Below are 23,992 nucleotides of genomic sequence, written 5' to 3'. Positions count from 1 at the left end.
TGAGATAGGAGTCCTTTTTTTTTCTTTTGGATATGGATATACAGTTCTCCCAGCACAATTTGTTGAATAGATTCTTCTGGCCCAGCTAGAAAACCTCAACAGCTTGTCAAAAATCACTCAGTCATAAATGTGAGGGTCTATTTCTGAGTTCTTGATTCATTTTCATTGGTCAATATGTCTCTCTTTATGCCAGTACCATGCTGGTTTTACCACATAGCTAGGTAATATGATTTAAAGTCAGGAAGCGAGAGTCCTCCAACTTCATTCATTCTTAAGACATTTTTGGCTATTCAGGGCCCCCTGTCCTTCTGAATAAATTTGATCATTGGCCTTCCCATTTATGAAAAAAAAAAGGCTATTGGGAATTCTATTTGTATTGTGCTGATTCTGTATGTCTGTTTAGGTAGAATTGGTATCTAACAATAATATGTATTGTGGAATATGTGATATATATAATTACATGTTGTAAATATATCCTGCCTATTCTGTTTCTCTGAAGAACTCTGAGAACTCATACATTGAGGAACTACAGGAAGCCTCCATGAACTACAGGCAGCCTCTAGTAGCTGAGGATAAAAAACATCCAACAGCCACAAGAAGTCTGGGCTCTCTGTCCTGAAAACTTCCAGAAATGAATTTGTCAACAACCTGAGCGAGCTTGGAAGCCAATGATACCTCCAACCTCCAGATATGAATGCAACCAAACAGGTACCTTGATTGCAGCCTGTGAAATCCTAAGCAAAGTATTTAGCTATGACATGCCCAGATTCCTGACCTGCAGAAACTGAGATAATAAATGCATGTTGTTTTAAACTGTTGTTTGTGGTAATTTTTTACACAAAAATTTAAAAAACCAAATACACATCTTTTGTAAAAGTTATTTCTACTAATTTCGCAATTTTTATCCTGTTGTAAATGGATTCCTTTTTAAATCAGTTTCCAGTTTTCTACTACTGGTCTATAGAAAACAATTGTTTTTTTCTACATTAACTTGGATCTTGCAAACTTGATAAACACTTTTTTTTGTCTTTTTTTTTTAATATTACATTCAAAAAATATGAGGTCCCCACTTACCCCTCACCCCCCTCACTTCACTCCTCCCCCCATAGCAACAATCTCGTCCATCATCATGAGATATTCATTGCATTTGGTGAATACATCTCTGAGCACCGCTGCACCTCGTGGTCAGTGGTCCACATCATAGCCCACACTCTCCCCCGTTCCACCCAGTGGGCCATGGGAGGACATACAATGTCTGGTAACTGTCCCTGCAGCATCACCCAGGACAACTCCAAGTCCCAAAATTGCCTTCACATCTCATCTCTTCCTCTCATTCCCCACACCCCCCAACCACCATGGCCACTTTCTCCACACCAGTGCCACATTTTCTTTGATTACTACTCATTATAGTTCATGAATAGAATATCAGTAAGTCCACTCTAATCCATATTCTATTCCTCCATCCTGTGGACCTTGGAATGGTTGTGTCCACTCCACATTCCATAGGATTTTCTGTATCGCAATCATTCGTTGCTTATAAATGAAAATAGTTGACTCGATTGCGATTTAATAGATAATTTTTTAGTAAATGTCATAGACTTTCTGAAGCAGCTAAAATTATACTGGACTGTATGAAGCCTTTTGTATTGGAAGCTCTCTACCATTAAAAGAGAGGCACAACTTATGAAAGAACACAATGCCATCTGTGAAGTAGTCTTGCTAAAAAAGTAATCAAACCTTAAAGATGCCTATAGATCCAACCAGAAATTTAGAAATGCACTCAAGGGTGAGAGAAATATAAGCAATGAGATAATTTCCCTTAAAAGTCATAGGTTAAATTTGGGAGAGTATATGTGGAAGGCTGCCAGGGTGAATGAAAAGTTTTATTTCTAGACTTGGTGTAAAGACATTAAAAAATTATCGTTGGTGCCTCATCATCCTGCCCAACTTGGTCATAAAACTCCCTGTGAGTGACCATCCCAGCTAGCCCTGCTGAATGGCCCCTTGCCCTTTTACACAGCATAATTTACTGGCAATGCCTGTATCTCCATATGGCTTGAATGATAAGTGGCTGTCAACATCTTCAGATGGTCCTTGCCAATCTGCTTTCCATGTCATATAGTTTGAGACTCCAATCTCCAGTATCCACAGGAAAGTCTTACCCCTCTCCTCTGGGTGACAAAGGCAAGATTTCAAGATCTACATGTGTTTCTTCCTTCCCAACCCACTATGGACCCTTGCAGGAACCTAGATTATGAAAACTCATTGGGCCCCCCCTTACCTTCATTCTCCCCTCTGCCACTCCAGGGCCTCCAAACTAACAAAGATGTCCTATTATGCATTCTCAGCTGACTGACTATCTGTATGATATCCTCATCATTCAAAGAACATTCACATAACATCCAAAACTCCCATGTAGTGGGAACAAGGCCATTGAACTTTTACTAATTTATAAGGCTCCACATTTGCTTTCTGTATGTTTCCTCTATCTGGTCTGTAAGCAAATTGATTGAAAATAGGCAAACTGACGTGACTGCATACTGGAGAAATTATATCCTTTATCTGTATACGAAGCTAAAACACTTGCACTGTTACAAAAATGACATCCAAATTTATATGGGCTATGAAAGGTGTACTAGTTTTCTATCGCTGCTGTTAAAAATGACTTAAAATTAAGTGGCTTCAAGCATCACAGTGTGTTATCTTACAATTTCTGTCGGTCAGAAATCTTGGTTAGGTAGGATAGCTTCTCTGCTTTGGGTTTTACGAAGCCTAAAGTCAAGGTGTTGGCTAGCTGGGCACCTCTCAGAAAGCTCTGGAGGAAAGAATTCTTCTACGTTCATTGAGATTATTTGCCAAATTGAGCTCCTGTGGCTGTGGGACAAGTCCCTGTTTCCTTGCAGGCTTTCAGAAGGGACTGACGTTTGCGCCTATGGGGTACCTGCATGCTTTTCCTGTTTTCCTCAGGTCCTCCTCAAGCAACGGTGAGTCATGTCCATCTCATACGTAGAATATGACTTCCCCTCCTACCTCACTGACTGACTGTCTTCTGCCTGCTTTTATGCTTTTAAGGGCTTGTATGATTGCATTGGGCCATCCTAGATAAGCCAGGATAATCTTCATATTTCAGCATCAGCTGATTAGTAATGATAGTTACTTCAGCAACATCCTTCATAAGAGTGCCTAGATAAGTGTTTAAATAACTAGGGGATAGGAATTTGGGGGGATATCTTAAGAATACTGCCTACCATAAGTAGACCATTAATGTCTCCAACCCTGTTGGCACTTCTCAAAAAGGTCAAGATAATACTGTGCAAGTGTCATCCCTTGATATTTTGGGGGCATGATTGCTGTGGTGGGTCCTTGAGCAGCATATAAAGATACTGCCTCCCTGATCCTACCATAGTATATACTATCTCAGAATGCCTGTTGCTAGGTGTTTGACTTTACGTGAAACAGAGTGGCTCATGAATTTCACCAAGTTCTACAACCCAAGATGCCCAGAGTGACTTGGTCATATTTTATAGGAAAACCTATAAAGATAGGGAAAAAAGTGCCATTGAGATGACACCTGAGCGTCATCTCTCCATAAAGGAAAGAGCTGGCATCCTATCTCCTCACCTCTTATGAGGCACTGTTCCCTGACCACAGAGCAGCTACATGATTTATGGGTAGTTCTGGCACCCTCACCTCCAAATGGCAGACATACTAAACCCATCCTCTTGGTATACTTTTAGAGACATGTGAAGGAGCCTCGACAGAATTGTCGACAGAATTGAAGACAGAATTGAAGACAATACTCATGCATTTACCTGGACTCTAGAGTTACCATCTGGCCCGACCCTTACAGGGCTCTACTACTTGGCAGTGCCTAATAGATTACCCGATTGAGCAGGGTATAAAGATATAGCCTCCCTGATCCTACCATAGTATATACTATCTTAGAACGCCTGTTGCTAAGTGTTTGACTTTATTTGAAACAGAATGGCTCACGAATTTTACCAAGTTCTTCTACAACCCAAGATGCCCAGCCTGAATTTGGTCGTGTTTTATATGATCAGCTTCCCAGCCCAATTAAGACAAACTTCTGAATATGGTAACTGTACATTTATATTTTTTAAAGCTTCCTATGGTATTTTAATGCCCTGCAAGAATGGGAATTAATCATTTATACTCTTGTATGAAAAGTTTAATATGCCTAGCTCTTTTGTTTCTAGTGTATTCATTAAACTAGCTTCATTTTGATTTTTTTCCTTTTTTTTGCTGTATACTCTCTTTTCCTAAAATTCTTTCCCAAACTCTAAACTAGCAAATAAACAGGCCATGTTTACATACACCCTCCACTATTGAGGGCACATTATTACAGTGTTCTTTGACTGAATCCAGTGACAACATTATCTTCCTTTTCCACACAATGGAATCATTAAGAGAATATCAGAAGCATACAAATTGGAGAAACTCTGGTAATGGTGCCTCTCGGGCTTTTCATATCAACGCTATTTGACCTTTTATTTAGCGTGATAACATAGGTCATGTATTTAAATGTTTGTGCTGGAATTCTGTTTTCTGTTTAACATCTTTGTTACTTTTCTCATTTAAATTATGGCTTAAAGCTCTTTTACATGAGATATTAACTATTTCGTAAGTGATCCAGTCATGTTTTTACTATGACAGTAGTTGATAGCAAATGATTTTAGCCATATTACCAACAAGAATTATGTGGAAACTATGCTCAAAATGGTTCTAATATTAGAACATGTAAAAATGTTCTAGTAGAGGGCTATAGAGAAAGGAGTAAAGAGAGAGAAATCATTAATAAACTTAATATAGTATACATACACAAATGATGGTTCAGGAGGAAAGAGTCCCACATGTAAATATAGAGATAGGCCACTCTACAATGAGATAGTTTTCTAGCAAAGTAGTTAGTTCAGTACCTGAATTAGCCAACTTTCAATGAAATTTGTAGGTGTATGTACACACACACACATAATTTTAGAGCTTGTGTGGAGTAAGAATCACCATAATAGAGAGGAGGAGATAATGATAAAAGTAATTATTGATAAACCTGCAAACTGGGAAGTGAATGACAAGAGATTATATTCATGGCTACTGTCAATATTTTGTTGTATATTCATCTGAATTTATAATAAATACCTCTTGATTTATTCCAAAAGTGAAATTTTACCAAAATAATGGAATAGTAATACAAAAAAACAAGGATACACTTTCCAATTGCTTGACTCTAACTTCTCTACGTTTTGCAGTCAAGTTTGAAAAATATTCATACAATGGCCATTCCTTGTCCACTTCTACATCTAATAAACAATTTCCTTCTTCCAAATCCCTTCTCATTTTTAATGGCATTTTCTTTTCTGTCCTAGTCCACCAGCTCGTAAGAGTCATTGCACATACATGTGTAGGGGACCTGGTGGAGACCCTGGACCTGTGAGGCTTTAATCCCTGACCCAGGAGCATCTTTGTTTTTTGCATGAAGATCCTGTAAGTCCTACTCAATATTCCAAGTAGGCTGATGGTTTCCTAATCCAGATATAATGCTTTGCAATATGTGGAAGTACATGCATTTTGGTAAGATAGAAAATGGGGACACGGGGAACTGAGACAAGAAAATCTTACTCACATAACCTCAGCTGCACTGCAAAGTGAGCAGCAAGTTCAGGCTCCCCGAAGGGCAAGGGTAGATTCCAGAGGTCAGCATATATGGGACCAAAGATGCATCACCTGGACCCAGAACAGGTATTTTCGACCAGGAATTCTGTTTGAGCAGATCTTCTAAGACAGGATAGAGGATGGTGACGATTTGGTGTCTCTTGAGCTGTACATAAGTGCAGATACATTTTCCACTCAATATCCCAAAGCCTGGAACGGGCGGGTAGGACAGGGGGATCTTGAACTTGTCGAGAGGTGTGGCTGTTGGTTTCCTCTCTTCAGATGAAGAAATTAGCACGGCCGTGGGCATCTGAGGGCAGGCAGCAGCAGAAAACTATGGAACGTTTTCAGTTGGGATGTAACAGCTTCCAGGGTTAAGAAGAGGTAAAACTGCTTATTTCTAACTAATAGAACATGGCAGGTAGAGGAATCAAAAAACAGAAGCTTGCATACTTTCGCTCATTGCATTTATTTTGGTTTGTGATATTGAAAACTTTAAGCCATAAAAAAAGAGAAAACTTGTTTTTGTTATTCACAGATCAGGTCAGTTAAATGATGATTTTCTTGGTTATATCCTTTCTCCAACCTATGGCTTTTTGACGTTGCTTAGTTACTGTAGTAAAAGAAATACAAAAAAATAGAAAGGGTAATTTCAATGTTTACTAAAAGCTGCTGCAGGTATAGCAATTAAACAGTATAACTAAGATAACTAAGACACTGACTCTGCTTTTACAGTCTACGCCTGTACCCCTTGAATCTGTAAACCTGTTTACTTTTCCTTTTATCCTTTTTTTATTTCATAAAAGATCAGGAATAATTTGCGATAACCTTGTTAAAAGGAAATATTTTAAATTTGTGTTTCTACACGTTTCATTTACATAATCTCTGAATATTACGTAGGTAAAGGAAGATCACCAGGAAGGAAACAGAGATGAAATGAACAGTAAGAAATGATGAAAAAGGCAAACATGGTTACATTATCTATGGAGAAAATAGACTTCCAAAATCTACTATCATTTCCAACAGGTGTTCCACATATACTCCCAATAACATGTTCAAAACCAAACTCAGTCTTCTCTCCCTTCAACCTCATCACCCTAACACCTAACCAGCTCTTACCCCATTATTCTAAATGCCATTGTCAAAAGATGCCATGATCCCAGCAGCGATAGTGCCAGGGTTGCATAGTTTCTAAGAGTTTATATTCTGGAATCTGATTGCTCTAAATTAAACTCCAAATCTAATTCTATAAACATGGAAATTATTTCAATTCCCCATGCCTGTTTCCTTATTTCAAAAATAAGGATAACAATATCCATGGACGATTAATGAGTAAGAAACGTAACTGTGGGGAGACAATCTGCATAAGTCTACCAATCAGAACCTGGCACACAGTAAGTAGTTAGGAAACATCATAAGATTTTAAATAATTACTGAAACAAAAGAAGTAGAAATTTGAAATTATTAGTGAAAGTATCAGTTAAATGAGGGGGACAGAATACATGACTGTTTATGAATATTTTAAAGACAATACATAAAAGTTTTTAATAATTTCTTATTATTACAATAATGTTGATTAATAAATCTCTGGCTAATATTAACATTAAACTTTACAAAATTAATATAAAATCATTAGCATGAAGTTATCATATCTGAGTTATCATATGAAATTAACAAACAGAAGTCAGGATAATGACACAAAGGAATAACATCTTTCTCATACTGAGATATTGTTAAAAATAAAAACCAATTTGGGGCTCGAGCAGTTAAGCACCTGCTTCCCTCATGGGAGGTCCCAGGTTCAGTTCCCGCTACCTCCTAAAAACAAAACAAACAACAAGCAAACAAACGAAAAAAAACAACTCAGGCCAGTCGATGTGGCTCAGTGGTTGAGAGCCAACTTCTGCACACGAGGTCAGGGTTCAATCCCTGGCCCCAGTACCTCAAAAAAAAAAACAAAAAAAACCATCACCAATTTGATGAATTATATAATTTTGTCAACAGATTCCTTCAATTCACCTTTAGTTGTATGACATGTTGGTATGGCTTTGGCTGTCCTCTGACGTAGATCTGTATAAAAGAGATAGCATTGATTTAAGGATAGGAAACATTGTAATAATGAGAATAAACAAGAAAAAAAAAAAGCCACAGTTGTGCTAACTATTCAATTAATAAGGTACCAGTATCCACTTTACTTTCCATAGCTCACTCAGAGATCAGATATTCTGTTTCATAATGTTGTTCTAAATTTTAAAGAGCTTAAGCAAATTTTTGGATTTTAGATGAAAAATCCATCCATTATTTTCCTCTATCTTATCTATATGAAGATGGAATCATATCTTAATATCTGACAGCTGAGAGCTGATAATGGTAAAGAAGATAATTTGAATGCAAATCTTCAAATTCCTGGAATTTTATTTCTATAATTATATATCTCTCAAATATCTATGTAAATAAGTAATGATTTGGATTATAATTTACATGTATTCTTCCTTAATTAGGCATTTACATCCTTCAGCTACATTTAGTTAGTTTGTGGTACTTATACAGTCTCCATTTTCCCATTAGAATTGCTCTTAGACACGCTTTGTGAAGAGGAGGGTCCTGGTGCCCACCTTATACTACATGGCTTCAGCCCCTTGGCCACAGATCATATGAGGCTTGAACATGTGATTCAGGAGTTTTAACTCCAGAGCACTGGCTAGATTCAGGTGCATTTGCACAGCTATTTTCTGTTGTCTCTTGAGAATACGAACTAAGAGGCTTGGACTGTGGAGACATTATTGGTATTTTATTCAGAAATAAACGCAGAATAGTAATGAGGTAAATATGCTTGGCTGTGGGCAAGCAGAAGAAATCATTGTCTGAAGAGAATGGACATAGACAAGAAGAGATGATGAGAATCACAAAGCTTATAAAGTTTGAAAGGAATGACCCCAGATCCTGACCATCTGATTCATCATGGTGAACCCTTTTGTTCTTCAGCTCTATTTCAGAAATAAATGGGCAATATCAATTAACTTTAAAGTGAGGAGTATTTTCTGTGTTTTCCTCTTCATTCTTTTTTTTTAAAGATTTATTTATTTAATTCCCCCCACCCCCCGGTTTTCTGTTCTCTGTGTCTATTTTGCTGCGTCTTGTTTCTTTGTCCGCTTCTGTTGTCGTCAGCGGCACGGGAAGTGTGGGTGGCACCATTCCTGGGCAGGCTGCACTTTCTTTCGCACTGGACGGCTCTCCTTACGGGCGCACTCCTTGCGCGTGGGGCTCCCCTATGCGGGGGGCACCCCTGCGTGGCAGGGCACTCCTTGCACACATCAGCACTGCGCATGGGCCAGCTCCACACGGGTCAAGGAGGCCCGGGGTTTGAACTGCGGACCTCCCATGTGGTAGACGGACGCCCTAACCACTGGGCCAAGTCCACCGCCCCTCTTCATTCTTTGACATCTTCTATTTTCTGACCTTCTACAGATTCGATTCACGAATTTTGTTTATGTCTATTTGTCTATTCACGAATTCATTTACTTAACATAACTGTATGTTAATGCAAGGTAAATGTGGGTTTAGGGGATTTAGAGAGAATATCCTAAAACAATTTAGTCAATGTCAATACGGAATTCTTTGTGAAAGGCACTAAGGATTTAACTGAGCAGCTTCGCTTGCTCTCGGGATTATAGGAACATGAAGGGTAAACTGCCTGAAATCTGAAATAAATTAGTATATATTGAGACATTGAGACTTACTATTTCTAAACATCAATCCAATCCATGCAAGACTCTGGAGTTGTAATATTCCAAATAACCTTTGGATTTTTCTTTTACTGCATTTTAATACTAAGAATTAAAAATAATGTTACTTACCCTTCACTTACTGTTCCTATTCTGTTCCATAATCCCTTCACTTTATTCCATTTTAGAGCAATAATCCCAGTTAAAATGAGGAAAGGTAGAAAAATGTAGAAACTGATCAAAAGGCCATTGTTTTGAGCAGCACGTCGTCGTCTTGGTCTTACAGGCAAATACAAACCATTTTCTACAAAACATTGAGTATCTTTTAACTTTTTCAAAAATGATACTCAAAGCTTACTAGTAATGTGTATTTTAAAGTTTGTAATTTAAATAATATAATCATGGAATGAATAAAGTTGAATTTAAAAGTGTTTTCCAATTTTCTGTGGCTATACCCCAAAGTTAATTTTGCATTTTATGTCAATTCAAAACACTTATACATATATAACATAGACATAATTCTATTTGTAATATTTATATATAAACTATATATTTCATATTTATTTATGTGATATATTCTGGTCTGTCTACCACATTCCATTCTAAGAACTGTTACTTACAACACATTTTTATTATCTGGTAATGGATTCTTCAGTTTTAAACACAGAGCAAAAAATAAATCTTTTTTTAAAAAGGTTTATTTCATGAAAATTTATTGACATATTTGGTAGCTAATATGATACTGTTCTAATTTTCATTATATTACTATAGTATATTGATTATATTAATTAGAAATACAGATTCCTGTGGGTATTATATGGATTTATACAACTATTAAGAGCTAGAGAGAAAACAAAAATCTGGGAATTTTTGTCCAAATTAAACAGAAGAAAAATATCAGATACTTGAAATAAAAAATTAATAAATTAAGCTATCAGAATTGAAATCAAAATAATCATTTTTATATTAAATCAATTTAATGCCCTCATAAAGATGAGGAATCTGTAACTTTAAAAAACACACACATGCACACATGCTCACCCCGTTCTACCTACGGACAATTTTCCTGATCTTAGCACAGAGAATTGCAGATCTAGGCAAAGTGCGGCATTCCCGCTGATTTGAGGAGCTAGAAATCAGGGTTGGGGGTAGCTGAAATGGCTGGAATCCAGAGGGTGGAGCTTTAGTGCAAAAACAACTTCACAGGTTAGTGGCCCCAGAGGTGCAATACTGAAGAAGAAGAAAGCTGAGGACTGGGACTATCCAACATCAAGCTACAATAATCAGGACTGTGTGTTATTGGTAAAATAATAGATATCATTATATCATGGGCCATAAAAAAGTTGCAAGTAATTCAGAACAGCAATTATGGAGAGTATGCTCTCTAAACAAAACAAATTATAAACTACGAATCAATCACAAAAGTACAATAAGAAAAATTTCCCAATATATCCAAATTATGATACTTGTTTTTAAATAGCTAGAGGATCAAGGAAAGAAATCACTCTAGCAGTTAGAAAAATAAGTAGTAAATTACAATTAAAATTCTAGTGTTCGATAAGTGTTTAAGAAGTATTTAAAGTTCAAAATATTTTTAAATAAAATTGTTTAACTTCAGTGTTCTTAGTTTCTAAAATAAAAACTAGAAAAAGGAGGGCAAGTTAATCAGAGTAGTGAAGAAAATAATAAGAGATGAAAGAAGAAATTCTTGTAATAGTAAATAGATAACAGAGAAATGAAATAAGCAATAGAAAAAAGTTACCTGTAACAAAACTTGACTCTCTTAAAAGATGTGTGAAATTCATAAATTCATATTAACACACACACACTCATAGAGACAAATGCACCATTTGGGGTAGATGTGGAGAAAGAACAAAAGAAAGGAAAAAAAATACCGATATTAAGAATTAAACAAGGGTAATCACTACCAACCCAACAAATAGCAACAAGACATAATTTGAAAAAATTTTTAAAGAGAATTTGAATAGTATTATATCTTTCAAGAAATTAGCTCTACTTTTAAAACTTTGTTGCAAAGAAAACTGTAGGTCCATACCAGTTTTACTGATCAATTCTACCATTTTTTAAGGAAGAATTAATACAAAATGTTTCAGATAATAGAGGAAGAGAACTCATTCCCCAAACTGTTTTATGAAACCAGCATTTCCTGTCTCCCAAATATGACAAGGACATTTCAAGGGAAAATTTTACAGATAAATATGTTCTTTGGGTATATTATAAAAAACAGAATATCATAAATTAAATTCAGAGATTTACCAAAGGCATCATATAACCATACCGGATATGGGTCCTACCAGAAATTCAGTGTTGTTTAAACATTCATAAGGCAGTTACTGTAATTCACTACTTTAGCAGGATAAAGAGAAAAAATCATACAGTCATCTCCACAGATGGAAAAAAGAATTTATTACAACATCGGTTTAATAAAAAAGTCCCTCAGAAAATTATGAATAGCATAAAAACCTTCAATCTGATAAAGTTGATCTACAAAAGCAATATGTAATGTCATAATTAATAGTGAAATACTGAACAAGTCCCCCTCAATTCTGGGATAAGGCAAACATCCATTTTTACCATTTGTGTTCAACATTTTACAGGAAGTCTAGCTATTGCAATGAGACCAGAAAACAAACAGTAAAGCTAGATAGAAAAATTAGGAAGTGAAACTGTATTTATTTACAAATGACAGGACTGTATCTATAGAGAATCCAAAGTATTAAAACTAATATTTTAATTTACCAAAGCTGCATGACATAAAATTAAATTCATACTAATAAAAATATGGAAAATAAACAAAATAATTTATAGTAGCATTAGAAATCTTCACATATCTAGGAATAAAAACAATGGAACTTTTCCTATTCTGCTTTATTGTTACCTAAAAATCATTGCTTGATGAAATTAAAGAACACAAATAAATGTAGGGATATACCATATTCAAAATAGACAATATTTTTAGGAAGTCACTGCTCTCAAATTAATGGATAAATTAAATAGGAACCCAATAAATTTATTTCTATATAAACAACTGCAAAAGTTTCAAATGCCTCCACAGGTGAATTCTACAAAACCAAAGGAATATGTAACACCACTCTTATACTGCACAGTATTCCAGAGTTCAGGACACAAGCATAACTTTGAGAACAAAACCCAACAAGGATGTTCCAAGAAATTAAAGATCCACATCAATCTTTATATCCACACATGGAAAGGAAAAAGCATTAAAACCAAATGTGATTTGTTCTGGGATTGCAAGGGTACTTTATTAATATTCAAATATTCAGAATATTAGTGAATGCTTGTTACATTATTACATAATGATATTCAAAAATCAATATATTAGTCAAATAAATGGTAAAAGTCATCATTTTGATGGAGGTAGAAAAATTTTATTATAGTCAACATCCACTTACCATTAAAATAAAACTCCTACCAAAGCGAAAAATATTTACATCAGACATGATATTTAATGATGACTGAAAACTATCTTCCTGAAAACATTTGGGAAATTGACAAAAATGGCAATAATTGTATCAGTTTTGCAGTATAATACCTGTGTGTGACCTGCAAACTTTTAAGTTATGAGCATTGCTAGATATTCAAATTAAGTATAGTTTGTGACAGTAGAGATTTCTGAGCTAAAACTGATGTTTCTGAACTAAAACAGTATATCTGAATCAGCCTTATATCATTTGCAAGTTGAAGGATGCAATGTAGTCAAGTGAGTCTAGATTTATTCTAAAAATAAACATTAACCTATACTGAACATAGTTTTCCAGATTCAAACTCCCTGACTGTTCCTAATTATCATGATCTAGAAGGTTTAGCCCTTTAATTTCCCATAATTCTGTCTGCTGAATTAACTTTATGCCAGTAATATGAGTTTTATCAAACTTAATTCATCCAATTGCCAGAACCTAGTATTCAATTATTTTTTCACCCTTAAATTTTTCTGGCATCAACTACTTCTAAAAAACCCAAAACTTGCAAGAGCAAGGCAACGCATTACACCAACCTCCAGAAATATATTTTGTACTTAACCTTCACCTTTTTAGCTGCTTTGCTCTGTGCTATTGAATTGACTTATTAATATATCTGGTTACTTTGATACGCAATTGCTTACTAGGCACATTAGCAAATAAAATCGATATCTCCACGCATTGATTGATCATGCAATTCTAATTTTTTAAAAAGGCGTTTAGGAAATACAAATACATTATATTTATTCATGAATTTTTATGGAATTTTCATGGTAGATTTGTTTCTTGTTTTCCTCATACTGATATGTTTTTCTTTAAAGATGCAACTCAAATATGGACTATCACAATGTGTAATATACGTGGAATAAATGTACTATATAATAAATATAATACACATATATATAATAAAACTATCACCTTTTCTATAATTTAACCAAAATGAGTTAGAAATTTCTGCTTCATAAATAGAAATGTTCTGGATACCAAGGTTAAAAACAAGGGAAGTCCATTTAAAATGTTTACTCCTAGCTTAGAATTAAAAGCATCTAGAGATGCACTGTCAGTAGCCACTAGTCACATGTGGCACTTTAAGTCTAAATGCATTCATTAAAATAAAATAGGAACAGAGAGAGTCTACAACTGCAAGCAAGATAGTCCCATCCATCTGCCCCATGGGATCTAAGCCCCCTCTCAATTGGAGGTAAACTGGGCATCATCATTCCAGAATCCTCAGGATTGGGGAATGAATAATGGACTAGAGTAGACTTACTGGTATTCTACTATAGACTTACTGTCATTCTTGCAAGGGGAGAACTTTTATCAGTGATGTGGAGGCAGTGGCCACAGGAGGTTCTGAGGGGAGGGAGAGGGAAAAACAGGTGTATTACGGGGGCATTTTCCGGACATTGAAATTGTCCTGAATGACCTTGCAATGGATACAGGCCATTATATATCTTGCCTTAACCTACAGAATTGTGTGGAAGAGAGTGTAAACTATAATGTAATCTATAATCCACGCTTAGTGGCAATGCTTCAATATGTGTTCATTGATTAAAACACATGCACCACACTTAATGAAGGATGTTGATGTGGGAAAGTGTGGGAGGGGTAGGGAGTGCAGCATATGGGAATCCCCTACACTTTTTATGTAACATTTATGTAATCTAAAAAAATTTGTAATGCATTAATAAAAAAATAATAAAATAAATTTGAAAATTCAGTTCTTACTAGAACTACCCACATGTTATATGCTCAATAGCCACATGAGGCTTGTGGTTACCAAAGTACTATGAAGAAAGAAGGCTCTATTGGAACACACTGATCTAGACACTAACCTGATAATATCCAAAATCCATCATCTATACTTCCTCCTGGTGATGATGGTGTTGACTCACAAGCTGGAGGGGCATATCCAACATCACAATGACAATGATTGAAATTATTGCAAACCTAAAATAAAAATGAAATAAGAAGTAAAGCCATTTGCTATACAACATAACAAGTGCGTTATTTGTGATTTTTAAGCAAAATGAATTCTTAAAATGAATGTTATTTGGTATTTTATGTCATTATTATTTTAATTTAGAAAATGATTTTTAAAATACCAAATAATAAAAAATATCCAAGCAATATCTTTCAACCATAATAGAAATTGCCATTTCCTGCCTTTCATTCTTGCATTTTTAAATAAACAACATTCTTGAAAATTGAAATGCCTTATACTAGAAAGTTATAGAAATTGTGAAATTATAAAATAGTGGGATTTGTAAAATTTTTATGAATTAAGTTAGATTAAAAAAATAGGTGATAGAACAAACTTTCACAAAAAATGAAAAAAAAGGTGGTGCTCACTTAATCAGATACCAATATTTAGATACTAGTCTAGAAATATGCATAAATGTGATATGACAGTTGAATAGAAAGAAGGACCAGTATCAGAAAAGACAATCCAGAATTTTGGCCCCTTATATAAAATTGCCAAATGAATTAAAGGTAAAATAAAAGAAGATCATACAATATTTGTCTTTATGTATCTGGCTTATTTCACTCAATACAATATTGGTAGCACAGCTTTGGGAACAGAATTAACAGCTCTGATATATTAAAAGGGGCATTGTTAGGTTTATACCTGGTAATAGAATTTTGAAATATAAAATAAATTTTTTAAAATCTATGGATTTTAATGGTAAGTTAAACCATGGACTATAGTTAATAGAAAAATTTTATAAATGTCCTTTCATCAGTTGTAGCAAATGTACCTCACCACTGTCAGGGTTTAATAATAGAGTGATATATGGGAATCTGTATTTTATGCATAATTGCTCTGTAAACCTACAACTTTCTAATAAAAAAATAGAAAAATTAAAAAAGAAAGAAATGCTAAAAGGACACATAAGTGATGTGAGGTGAATTTTTAATGTGTGACCTCTAGACAGCCTGCATTATTTTCTTAATTACTGTATAAAATATGAAGGATCAATACTGCAGAAGAAGCTAACAATAAAGTTAAAGCCAAATGTATGTTTCGAAAAACTTAAAATATTTACAAAATTTCTACAACAAGCAGGTAACTTCGCAATGGATGAACAGGAGTTGTCCTGGATGGTGCTTCACGGTCAATTACGGGACATTGTAGATCCCCCCAGAGCCCACTGGATGGAACGTGGGAGAGTGTGGGCTATGATGTGGACCATTGACTATGGGATGCAGTGATGCTCAGCTATGTACTTACCAGGTGCAATGGATGTGTCATGATGATGGGAGAGAGTGTTGCTGTGGGGGGAGTGGGGGGTTGGGGGTGGTGGGGTTGAATGGGAACTCATATTTTTTGAATGTAATATTTTAACAAATAATAATAATAAAATAAAATAAAGTAAAATAAAAGAAATGCAAGTAGACAATATAACCACAATACATAAGAACTATTTCATTATTTATCAAATAAATATAAATTTTAAATGGATTAGATTGTGGGAAGTTGGCATCCAATTAGGCAGGCAAGGTTCAGCTCCCTCGCAAAAAAAAAAAAAAGGAGAATGAGCCAAAAGTTGTCCAAGGGACCTGCTTTGGGGGTCAGCAGACCAGGACAGTGCTACACAACTCCCAGGAGGGTGAGGGACAGAGAGAGGAAGAATTTGAAACAACAAACTGTGAATTACTGAAAACTCCCAGGAGCCCACTGAGAGGGAAACAGATGTCTTCCTCCCTGTCAGCTGTTACAGAGGAAAAGGGAGGTGGAGTCAGGAGGGTTTCCTCAGTGATTTCAGCCAGTGGATTCAGCTTTGAATCTCAGCTTTGGCCAGACCAAAACAAAGAAAATGGAGAGAGAGATAACTCCATGGAAAGTGCTCCAATGAGCACCATCTCCTGAGCAGTTTGGAAATTGAGTGGAGAAAATCTGCCCTTCCACTCTGCTCTTCTATTTGAACCCATAATTAGTACTAGAGTTGGTAGGTGTACATCCAAGAGATTTAATCTTTGGGCTGTCCTTATGCCAGCTGGGTCTTGAATCGCAATGGAGTTGCAGTTCATTTTTCTCACCCAGGACAACTAACAAGCTGGTAATGATGGACAACTACCATACCAAGGAACTGAAAGAGTCTACAACAGCAAGCAAGGGAGTCCCATCCATCAGCCCTAATGGATCAAAGCCCCCTCTCAATTAGAGGTGAAGAGGACATCACCATCCCAGTATTCTCAGGACTGGGGAATGAAATATGGACTAAAATAGACTTACTGGTATTCTACTATAGACTTGTGATTCTAGCAATGGAAGTAATGAAATCATTGATGTGGAGGCTGTGGCCACTGGAGGTTCCGAAGGCAGGGAGAGGGAAAAATAGTTGTAATATGGGGCATTTTTAGGACTTGGGAATTGTCCTGAATGACATTGCTATGACAGATACAGGCCATTATGTGTCTTGCCATAACCTACAGAATTGGGTGGGAGAGAGTGTAAACTACAACATAAATTTTAATCCATGCTTAGTGGCAATGCTCCAAAATGTGTTCATCAAGTGTAATGAATGTACCATTCTAATGAAGGATGCTGTTACTGTGGAAAACTATGGGAGGTGTAGGAAGCAGGGCATATGAGAATCCCCTATATTTTTTATGTAATATTTATGTAACCTAAGTATCTTTAAAAAAATAGGTGTAATATGGTAGCATTTTAGGGACATTGAAATTGTCCTGAATGACATTGCAGTGACAGATACAGGCCATTATATATCTTGTCATAACTTACAAAAATGTGTGGGAGAGAGTTTAAACTATAATGGAAACTACAATCCACAATTAGTGGCAATGTTCCAATATGTGTTCATCAATTGTAACAAATGTACCACACTAATGAAGGACGTTGTTAATGTGGGAAAGTTTGGGAGGGGGAGGGAAGGGGGCATATGGGAATCCCCTACACTTTTTATGTAACATTTATGTAATCTAAGTATCTTTTAAATAAATAAATAAATAAATATATAAATAAAATGAAAATTTTGTTAGACATTTAAAGAATGGTAAAACAAGAAATATAAGGGGGAAAAAAACCTGCCCTTGGGTCTCTCTGTTCTCTGTGTTCTGAGAGAAATATGAATATGGATAAAATTGCATAATTAGAAATATAAACTTATGGGTTCTATAAAAATCTGGTTATACAAAATTTATGTACATATATATAAATACTGGAATCAGATTACCTTAGGTAACTGCTATTTTCCAAAAGAAACAGTCCCATTAAATAATTCTGAACCTCATTTTTATCCTGGAAAATGTTACTTACATTCAAAAGCATAGTTAATGGTTACATACCCCATGTCCACTGCAGTTTGCCGATGGGGAGCAACGTCTACGCGGTGGTCTGTTTATACATCTTCCATTTAAACAATACTAAAATGATAAAACAACAACAAAACCAAGTCTGAATCTGGTACAAAACTAATATGCACAAGATAAATACATAGAACATAAACCCGGATTTCAAGAGGTCTACTAATACTAATATAAATGAATTTGAGGTTAATATGAAAATGGTATAAGTTTTTACTTTATAAAATATAAAATTTTGAGAATAATATACTGTTTTTCCCTGAGGGAATAAAAGTATGTGTTTATTGCTACTAATTGGAATGAGAATGAAACAAGCCAACATGCGCTGACCATTTGTAATGAGCTAGGAGCTGTTTTAATGTATTGTGCTTCTCTAATATATATTTACATTGACCCTTTGGGGGAGTTATTTGTATCTTCATTTTATATTTGATGAAAATTAAAACTACACCACTAGTTGCTGAAGAGCAACTTTTCAATGCAAGAACTACTTTAGTCACAGAATCCAATGGTCAATACTAAATACTAATGTTCCTGCTATATTTGTGGGGTTTTTTTTTTGTCTTTATTTATTTTTTTAATATTACATTCAAAAAATATGATGTCCCCATATACCCCCCACACCCTTCACCCCACTACTCCCCCCATAGCAACATTGTCCTCCATCATCATGAGACATTCATTGCATTTGGTGAATACATCTCTGAGCATCGCTGCACATCATGGTCAATGGTCCACATCATAGCCCACACTATCCCACGTTCCATCCAGTGGGCCATGGGAGGACCTACAATGTCCAGTAACCATCCCTGCAGCACCACCCAGGACAACTCCAAGTCCCGCAAACACCCCCACATCTCATCTCTTCCTCCCACTCCCTATCCCCAGCAGCCACCATGGCCACTTTCTCCACACTAATGCCACATTTTCTTCGATTACTAATCACAATAGTTCATGAATAGAATATCAGTAAGTCCACTCTAATCCATATTCTATGCCTCCTTCCTGTGGACCTTGGATTGGTTGTGCCCATTCCACATCTATGTCAAGAGGAGGCTTAGATTCCACATGGATGCTGGATGCAATCCTCCTGCTTTCAGTTGTAGGCACCCTTGGCTCCATGTTGTGGTGGTTGACCTTCTTCAACTACATGTTAGCTGAGTGGGGTAAGTCCAATAAACCAAAGTGTAGGAGCTGAAGACTGTTGAGGCTCAGGGCCTGGCTATCATATGGTCAGTCCAGAGATTCATGTCCCCTGGGTATATATTAAACCCCAGCACCAACTACAATTCTGGTAAAGTAACAGGAAAGGCTTGTGAAAAGAGATCACATCTGAGTCCAGCTCCATCACACAGAAACACCAACTCCAAAGAAGGGCCAACTGACATGGCCCTGAACTCCATCTGCCATGACAATAAAACCTGTGGATCTCTATAGCCCTCAGAAGAACCAATACCTTGGGTTTTATCTACTTTATCTGTCTCTGGGACTCTGCTCAGGTGTGCATAAGGGCAACCCATTTGATAACCTCCCAGCTCTTTTTTAGAGACTTATAGCCATATAAACTCATTTGTCCTTTCCATTTCCCCCCTTGGTTTAGGTCAAAAAGCATTTTTAAATCCTGTTATTATATGTAGACAGAGATATTCTGCTGGTCCAAGTTGAACCTTTTATTCAAGGTCATTTTCTAGTTACATCATCCCTCGGCGCTAGGGAGGATCATCCCAGGGAGTCATGTCCCACGCTGGGGGGAAGGCAATGAATTGAAATGCTGAGTTTGGCTTTGAAACTGGCCACATTTGAGCAACACAAAGGCTCTCAGGAGGTAACTCTTAGGCACATTGCTGCTCTAGGCCTTGTTCTTATTTCAGGTGCACAGACTCACAAGCATAGTCATTAGTATCAGGGGCTCATTGTTGGCCCTTCATTCTTTTTTGGTCTTTGCCACTGCACTTGGGGGATTGTTGCTGTTCCTTTAGGGACTGTGATAGAGCTCCCCAGGCTAGGGTCTCAGCACTCCCTCAGTTGTTGTTTTTAATTGTTTCCACTATGAAAATATCCAAACATTTTTGTGTACCCTGGATATATGCCCTGGAGAACTCCCTGCCAACCATGTGTCCCCTGTCAATAACATCCCACACCAGTATTCCTCCGCTGCCATTGTTGAATCTCTCTGTGATCCAAAACTTCCTGAAAAGTGAAGCCCAATATATTGCCAGGTTCCCTTAATAGTAAAATGGAATATAGTGATGAGCTTAAAGGTTAGATATAGAAAACATATTAATTTGGAAAAATTCTACATCCTATCTTTTTCTTTTCTTTTTTCTAATTATTAAGCTTATCTTCACAAGAGTTTTAGATCACAGTAACTCATATATACAATATACAGTACTCCCACATATCCAACATAAAACCTTTTCCCTTCCACAGCAATAATCTTTTAACATATTCATACCATATTTACTGAAACTGATGTACAGATATTGAGACAATTGCTTTCAAACAAGGTAACATTTGTGTTTACATTGTGGTTTATATTTTAGACTATACAATTTTCTAAATTTTTAGTTATCTTATGTTTTACATTATGATTTACATTTTAGCCTATCAGCCCCTATATATTTTTGGTGTAATCTTACATGCCTTATATCCATCCTTGGGTACTCTTGTGAAACACTTCTATTACCCACGCAGTTACATTGGTTCCATCTATTCAATACCTATTTCCCCCTCCCCTTAGGGCCCACAGTGGCAGTCAATCTTCATTTCTTGAAGAGCCATGTTCAGAGATACTTGCAACAGTGTTGAGGGCTTGACATACGCAACTGCCCTAATGCCCTGGGAGCCACCATTTCTCTTGAGAGATACAGTTACCTCTATTTGATGGCATCAGTCCTCCCCAGGATGTGGGTACACCTTCACTCTCATTTTATGGGTCTCTACCCAATGATATAACCCACTATGGCAAAATGAGCATTCACATATTCCCTAGGAGTCTGTCCTGCATCAGATTATCCCCTTTAAGTATCTTAAACAGGTAACTTTCCTTATTATATTTTTGAAAAGGTTTTCTCAGCATAATACTCTCAACGAACACCTGACAATCTCCTATGTTCATATGTTGCCCCACCCTCCCCCCAATTTCTTGGGCAATATTACCCATCCTCCCATCCCTAGCCCCCCTCAAGCCCACAAAGCCCCACCCAAAAGTAACCCTATGCCCCCATTTTATCCCTTCCTTACACATACTTACCTCCAGCTTATCATAGATTTCACCTATGTAGATGTCAGCTTACATCCTTCCTGTACCCCTCGATTTCCTTTAAGCCTATCATCCAGTCTCTAGTTCTCTGAGGCAGTTTGGTTTACTTAATTCGTATCATTGAGGTCATGTAGTATTTGTCCTTCAATGCCTGGCTTGCTTCACTCAACATAAGGTTCTCAAGATTCATCCATGTTATCACGTGTGTTTGTAGTGTATTTGTTCTTAAAGCCAAGTAGTATTCCATTGTATGTATAAACCACATTTTATTTATCCATTCATCTGTTGATGGGCATTTGGGTTGATTCCAACTTTTGGCGATAGTGAACAATGTTGCTATGAACATTGATGTGCATATATCGGTTTGTGTCCTTGTTTTCAGTTCTGCTGGGTATATACCCAGCAGTGGAATTGCTCGGTCATATGGCACATCTATGGTTAGTTTTTTGAGAAACCGCCAAACTGTCCTCCAGAATGTTTGGATCCTTCTGCATTCCCACCAGCAGTGGATGAGTGGTCCCTTTCCTCCACATCCTCTTCAGCACTTGGTAGTCTTCTGTTTTTTTCATAGCTGCCAATCTTATGGGAGTAAGATGGTATCTCATTGTAGTTTTGATTTGCATTTCCCTGATAGCTAGAGTTTGGAGCATTTTTTTCATGTGCTTATTAGCCATTTGTATTTCTTCTTTGGAGAAGTGTCTGTTTAAACCTTTTTCCCATTTTTTAAATGGGTTGTTTATCTTTTTATTTTCCAGGTATAGGAGTTCTTTATATATGCAAATTGTAAGTCTCCTATCCAATATATGTTTACCAAATATTTTCTCCCATTGTGTAGGCTCAATTTTCACTTTCTTGACAAACTCCTTTAAGGTGCAGAAGGCTTTAATTTTGAGGAGGTCTCATTTATCTATTTGTTCTTTTGCTGCTCGTGCTTTTGGTGTGAAGTTCATGAAGCCATTTCCTATTACAAGGTCTTGTATATGCTTCCCTACACTGCTTTCCAAAGTCTGTATGGTCTTGGCTCTTATATTTAGGTCTTTGATCCATCTTGAGTTGATTTTTGTATAAGGTGTGAGATGGTAATCCTCTTTCATTCTTTTACATATGGATATCCAGTTCTCCAGGCACCATTTTTGAATAGGCCATTCTCTCCCAGTTGAGAGGGTTGGGTGGCTTTATCTATATTATATGGCTATATATGAGGATCTATATCAGAACTCTCAATTCAGTTCCATTGGTCTGTGTGTCTCTCCTTATGCCAATACCATGCTGTTTTCACTACTGTAGCTTTGAGTATGTTTTGAAGTCAGGTAGTGTTATTCTCCCAACTTCATTTTTCTTTTTCAATATGTCTTTGGCTATTCGGGGCCTCTTTTTATTCCAAATAAATTTCATAGTTAGTTTATCTAGTTCCTTAAAGAAGGCTGTGTTGATTTTTATTGGGATTGCATTGAATGTGTAGATCAGTTTTGGTAGGATAGACATCTTAATAATATTCAGTCTTCCTATCCATGAACAGGGAATATTCTTCCATTTATTTAGGTCTTCTTTGATTTCCTTGAACAATCTTGTGTAGTTCTCTGTGTATAAGTATTTTACATCTTTAGTTAAATTTATTCCTAGGTATTTGATTTTTTAATTTACTATTGTAAATGGTATTTGTTTCTTGATTGCCTCCTGAGCTTGCTCATTATAGGTGTACAGAAATGCTATGGATTTTTACGCATTGATCTTATAACCTGCGACTTTACTAAACTCATTTATGAGTTCTAGAAGCTTTGTTGTAGACCTCTCAGGGTTTTCTATGTATAGGATCATGTCATCTACAAATAATGAGATTTTTACTTCTTCTTTTCCAATTTGAATGCCTTTTATATCTGGTTCTTGCCTCAGTGCTTGAGCAAGTACTTCTAAGACAATGTTAAATAGAAGGGGAGAGAGTGGGCATCCTTGTCTTGTTGCTGAATTTAGAGGGAAGGATTTTAGAGTTCACCATTGTAAACGATGTTGGCTGTGGGTTTTTCATATATACTCTTTATCATGTTCAAAAAATTCCCTTGTATTCCAATCTTTTAGAGTGTTTTTATCAAGAAAGTGTGCTGTATTTTGTCAAATGCTTTTTCTGCATCTATAGATATAAGCATGTGATTTTTTTCCTTCAACCTGTTTATATGGTGTATTACATTGATTGATTTTCTTATGTTGAACCATCCTTGCATACCCAGAATGAATCCCACTTTGTCGTAGTGTATAATTCTTATAATGTGTTGTGGAATATGGTTAGCACGTATTTTGTTGAGGACTTTTGCATGTAGGTTCATTAGCGAAATTGGTCTGTAATTTTCCTTTCTTGTGGTGTCTTTGTTTGGCTTTGGTACTAGGGTAATGTTGGCATCATAGAATAAGTTTGGTAATATTCCTTCTGTTTCGATTTTTTGGAAGAGTTTCAGCAGGATTGGTGTTAGTTCTTTCCGGAATGTTTTGTAGAATTCACCTGTGAAGCCGTC

General features: G+C 36.2%; 1 protein-coding gene across 5 annotated transcripts in view; it reads right to left on the bottom strand.

Moving 5' to 3' along the window:
* Positions 1-6,120: 6,120 nt before the first annotated feature.
* The window catches only part of LOC131276545 (A disintegrin and metallopeptidase domain 3-like), a 122,727-nt gene continuing 104,855 nt past the window's right edge, over positions 6,121-23,992 (bottom strand). For 3 of the 5 annotated variants that reach the window (XM_058289836.2, XM_058289835.2, XM_071212669.1), the window contains 5 exons: positions 18,206-18,283; positions 14,731-14,845; positions 9,528-9,699; positions 7,690-7,740; positions 6,121-6,283 (listed from right to left, as the gene is read on the bottom strand). In XM_058289836.2, the coding sequence (XP_058145819.1) occupies positions 7,692-7,740; positions 9,528-9,699; positions 14,731-14,845; positions 18,206-18,283 (414 nt within the window). In that variant the 3' untranslated portion in view covers positions 6,121-6,283; positions 7,690-7,691. Of the gene's footprint in view, positions 6,284-7,689; positions 7,741-9,527; positions 9,700-14,730; positions 14,846-18,205; positions 18,284-23,992 lie in introns of those variants that run through there. The other 2 variants (XM_058289840.2, XM_058289838.2) reach the window with 2 other exon arrangements.

This window comes from Dasypus novemcinctus, chromosome 29 (genome assembly GCF_030445035.2).
Source record: "Dasypus novemcinctus isolate mDasNov1 chromosome 29, mDasNov1.1.hap2, whole genome shotgun sequence".
NCBI lineage: Eukaryota > Metazoa > Chordata > Mammalia > Cingulata > Dasypodidae > Dasypus > Dasypus novemcinctus.
The sequence above is the reverse complement of the archived record's forward strand: the minus strand, read 5'-3'. Positions and strand labels throughout refer to the sequence as shown.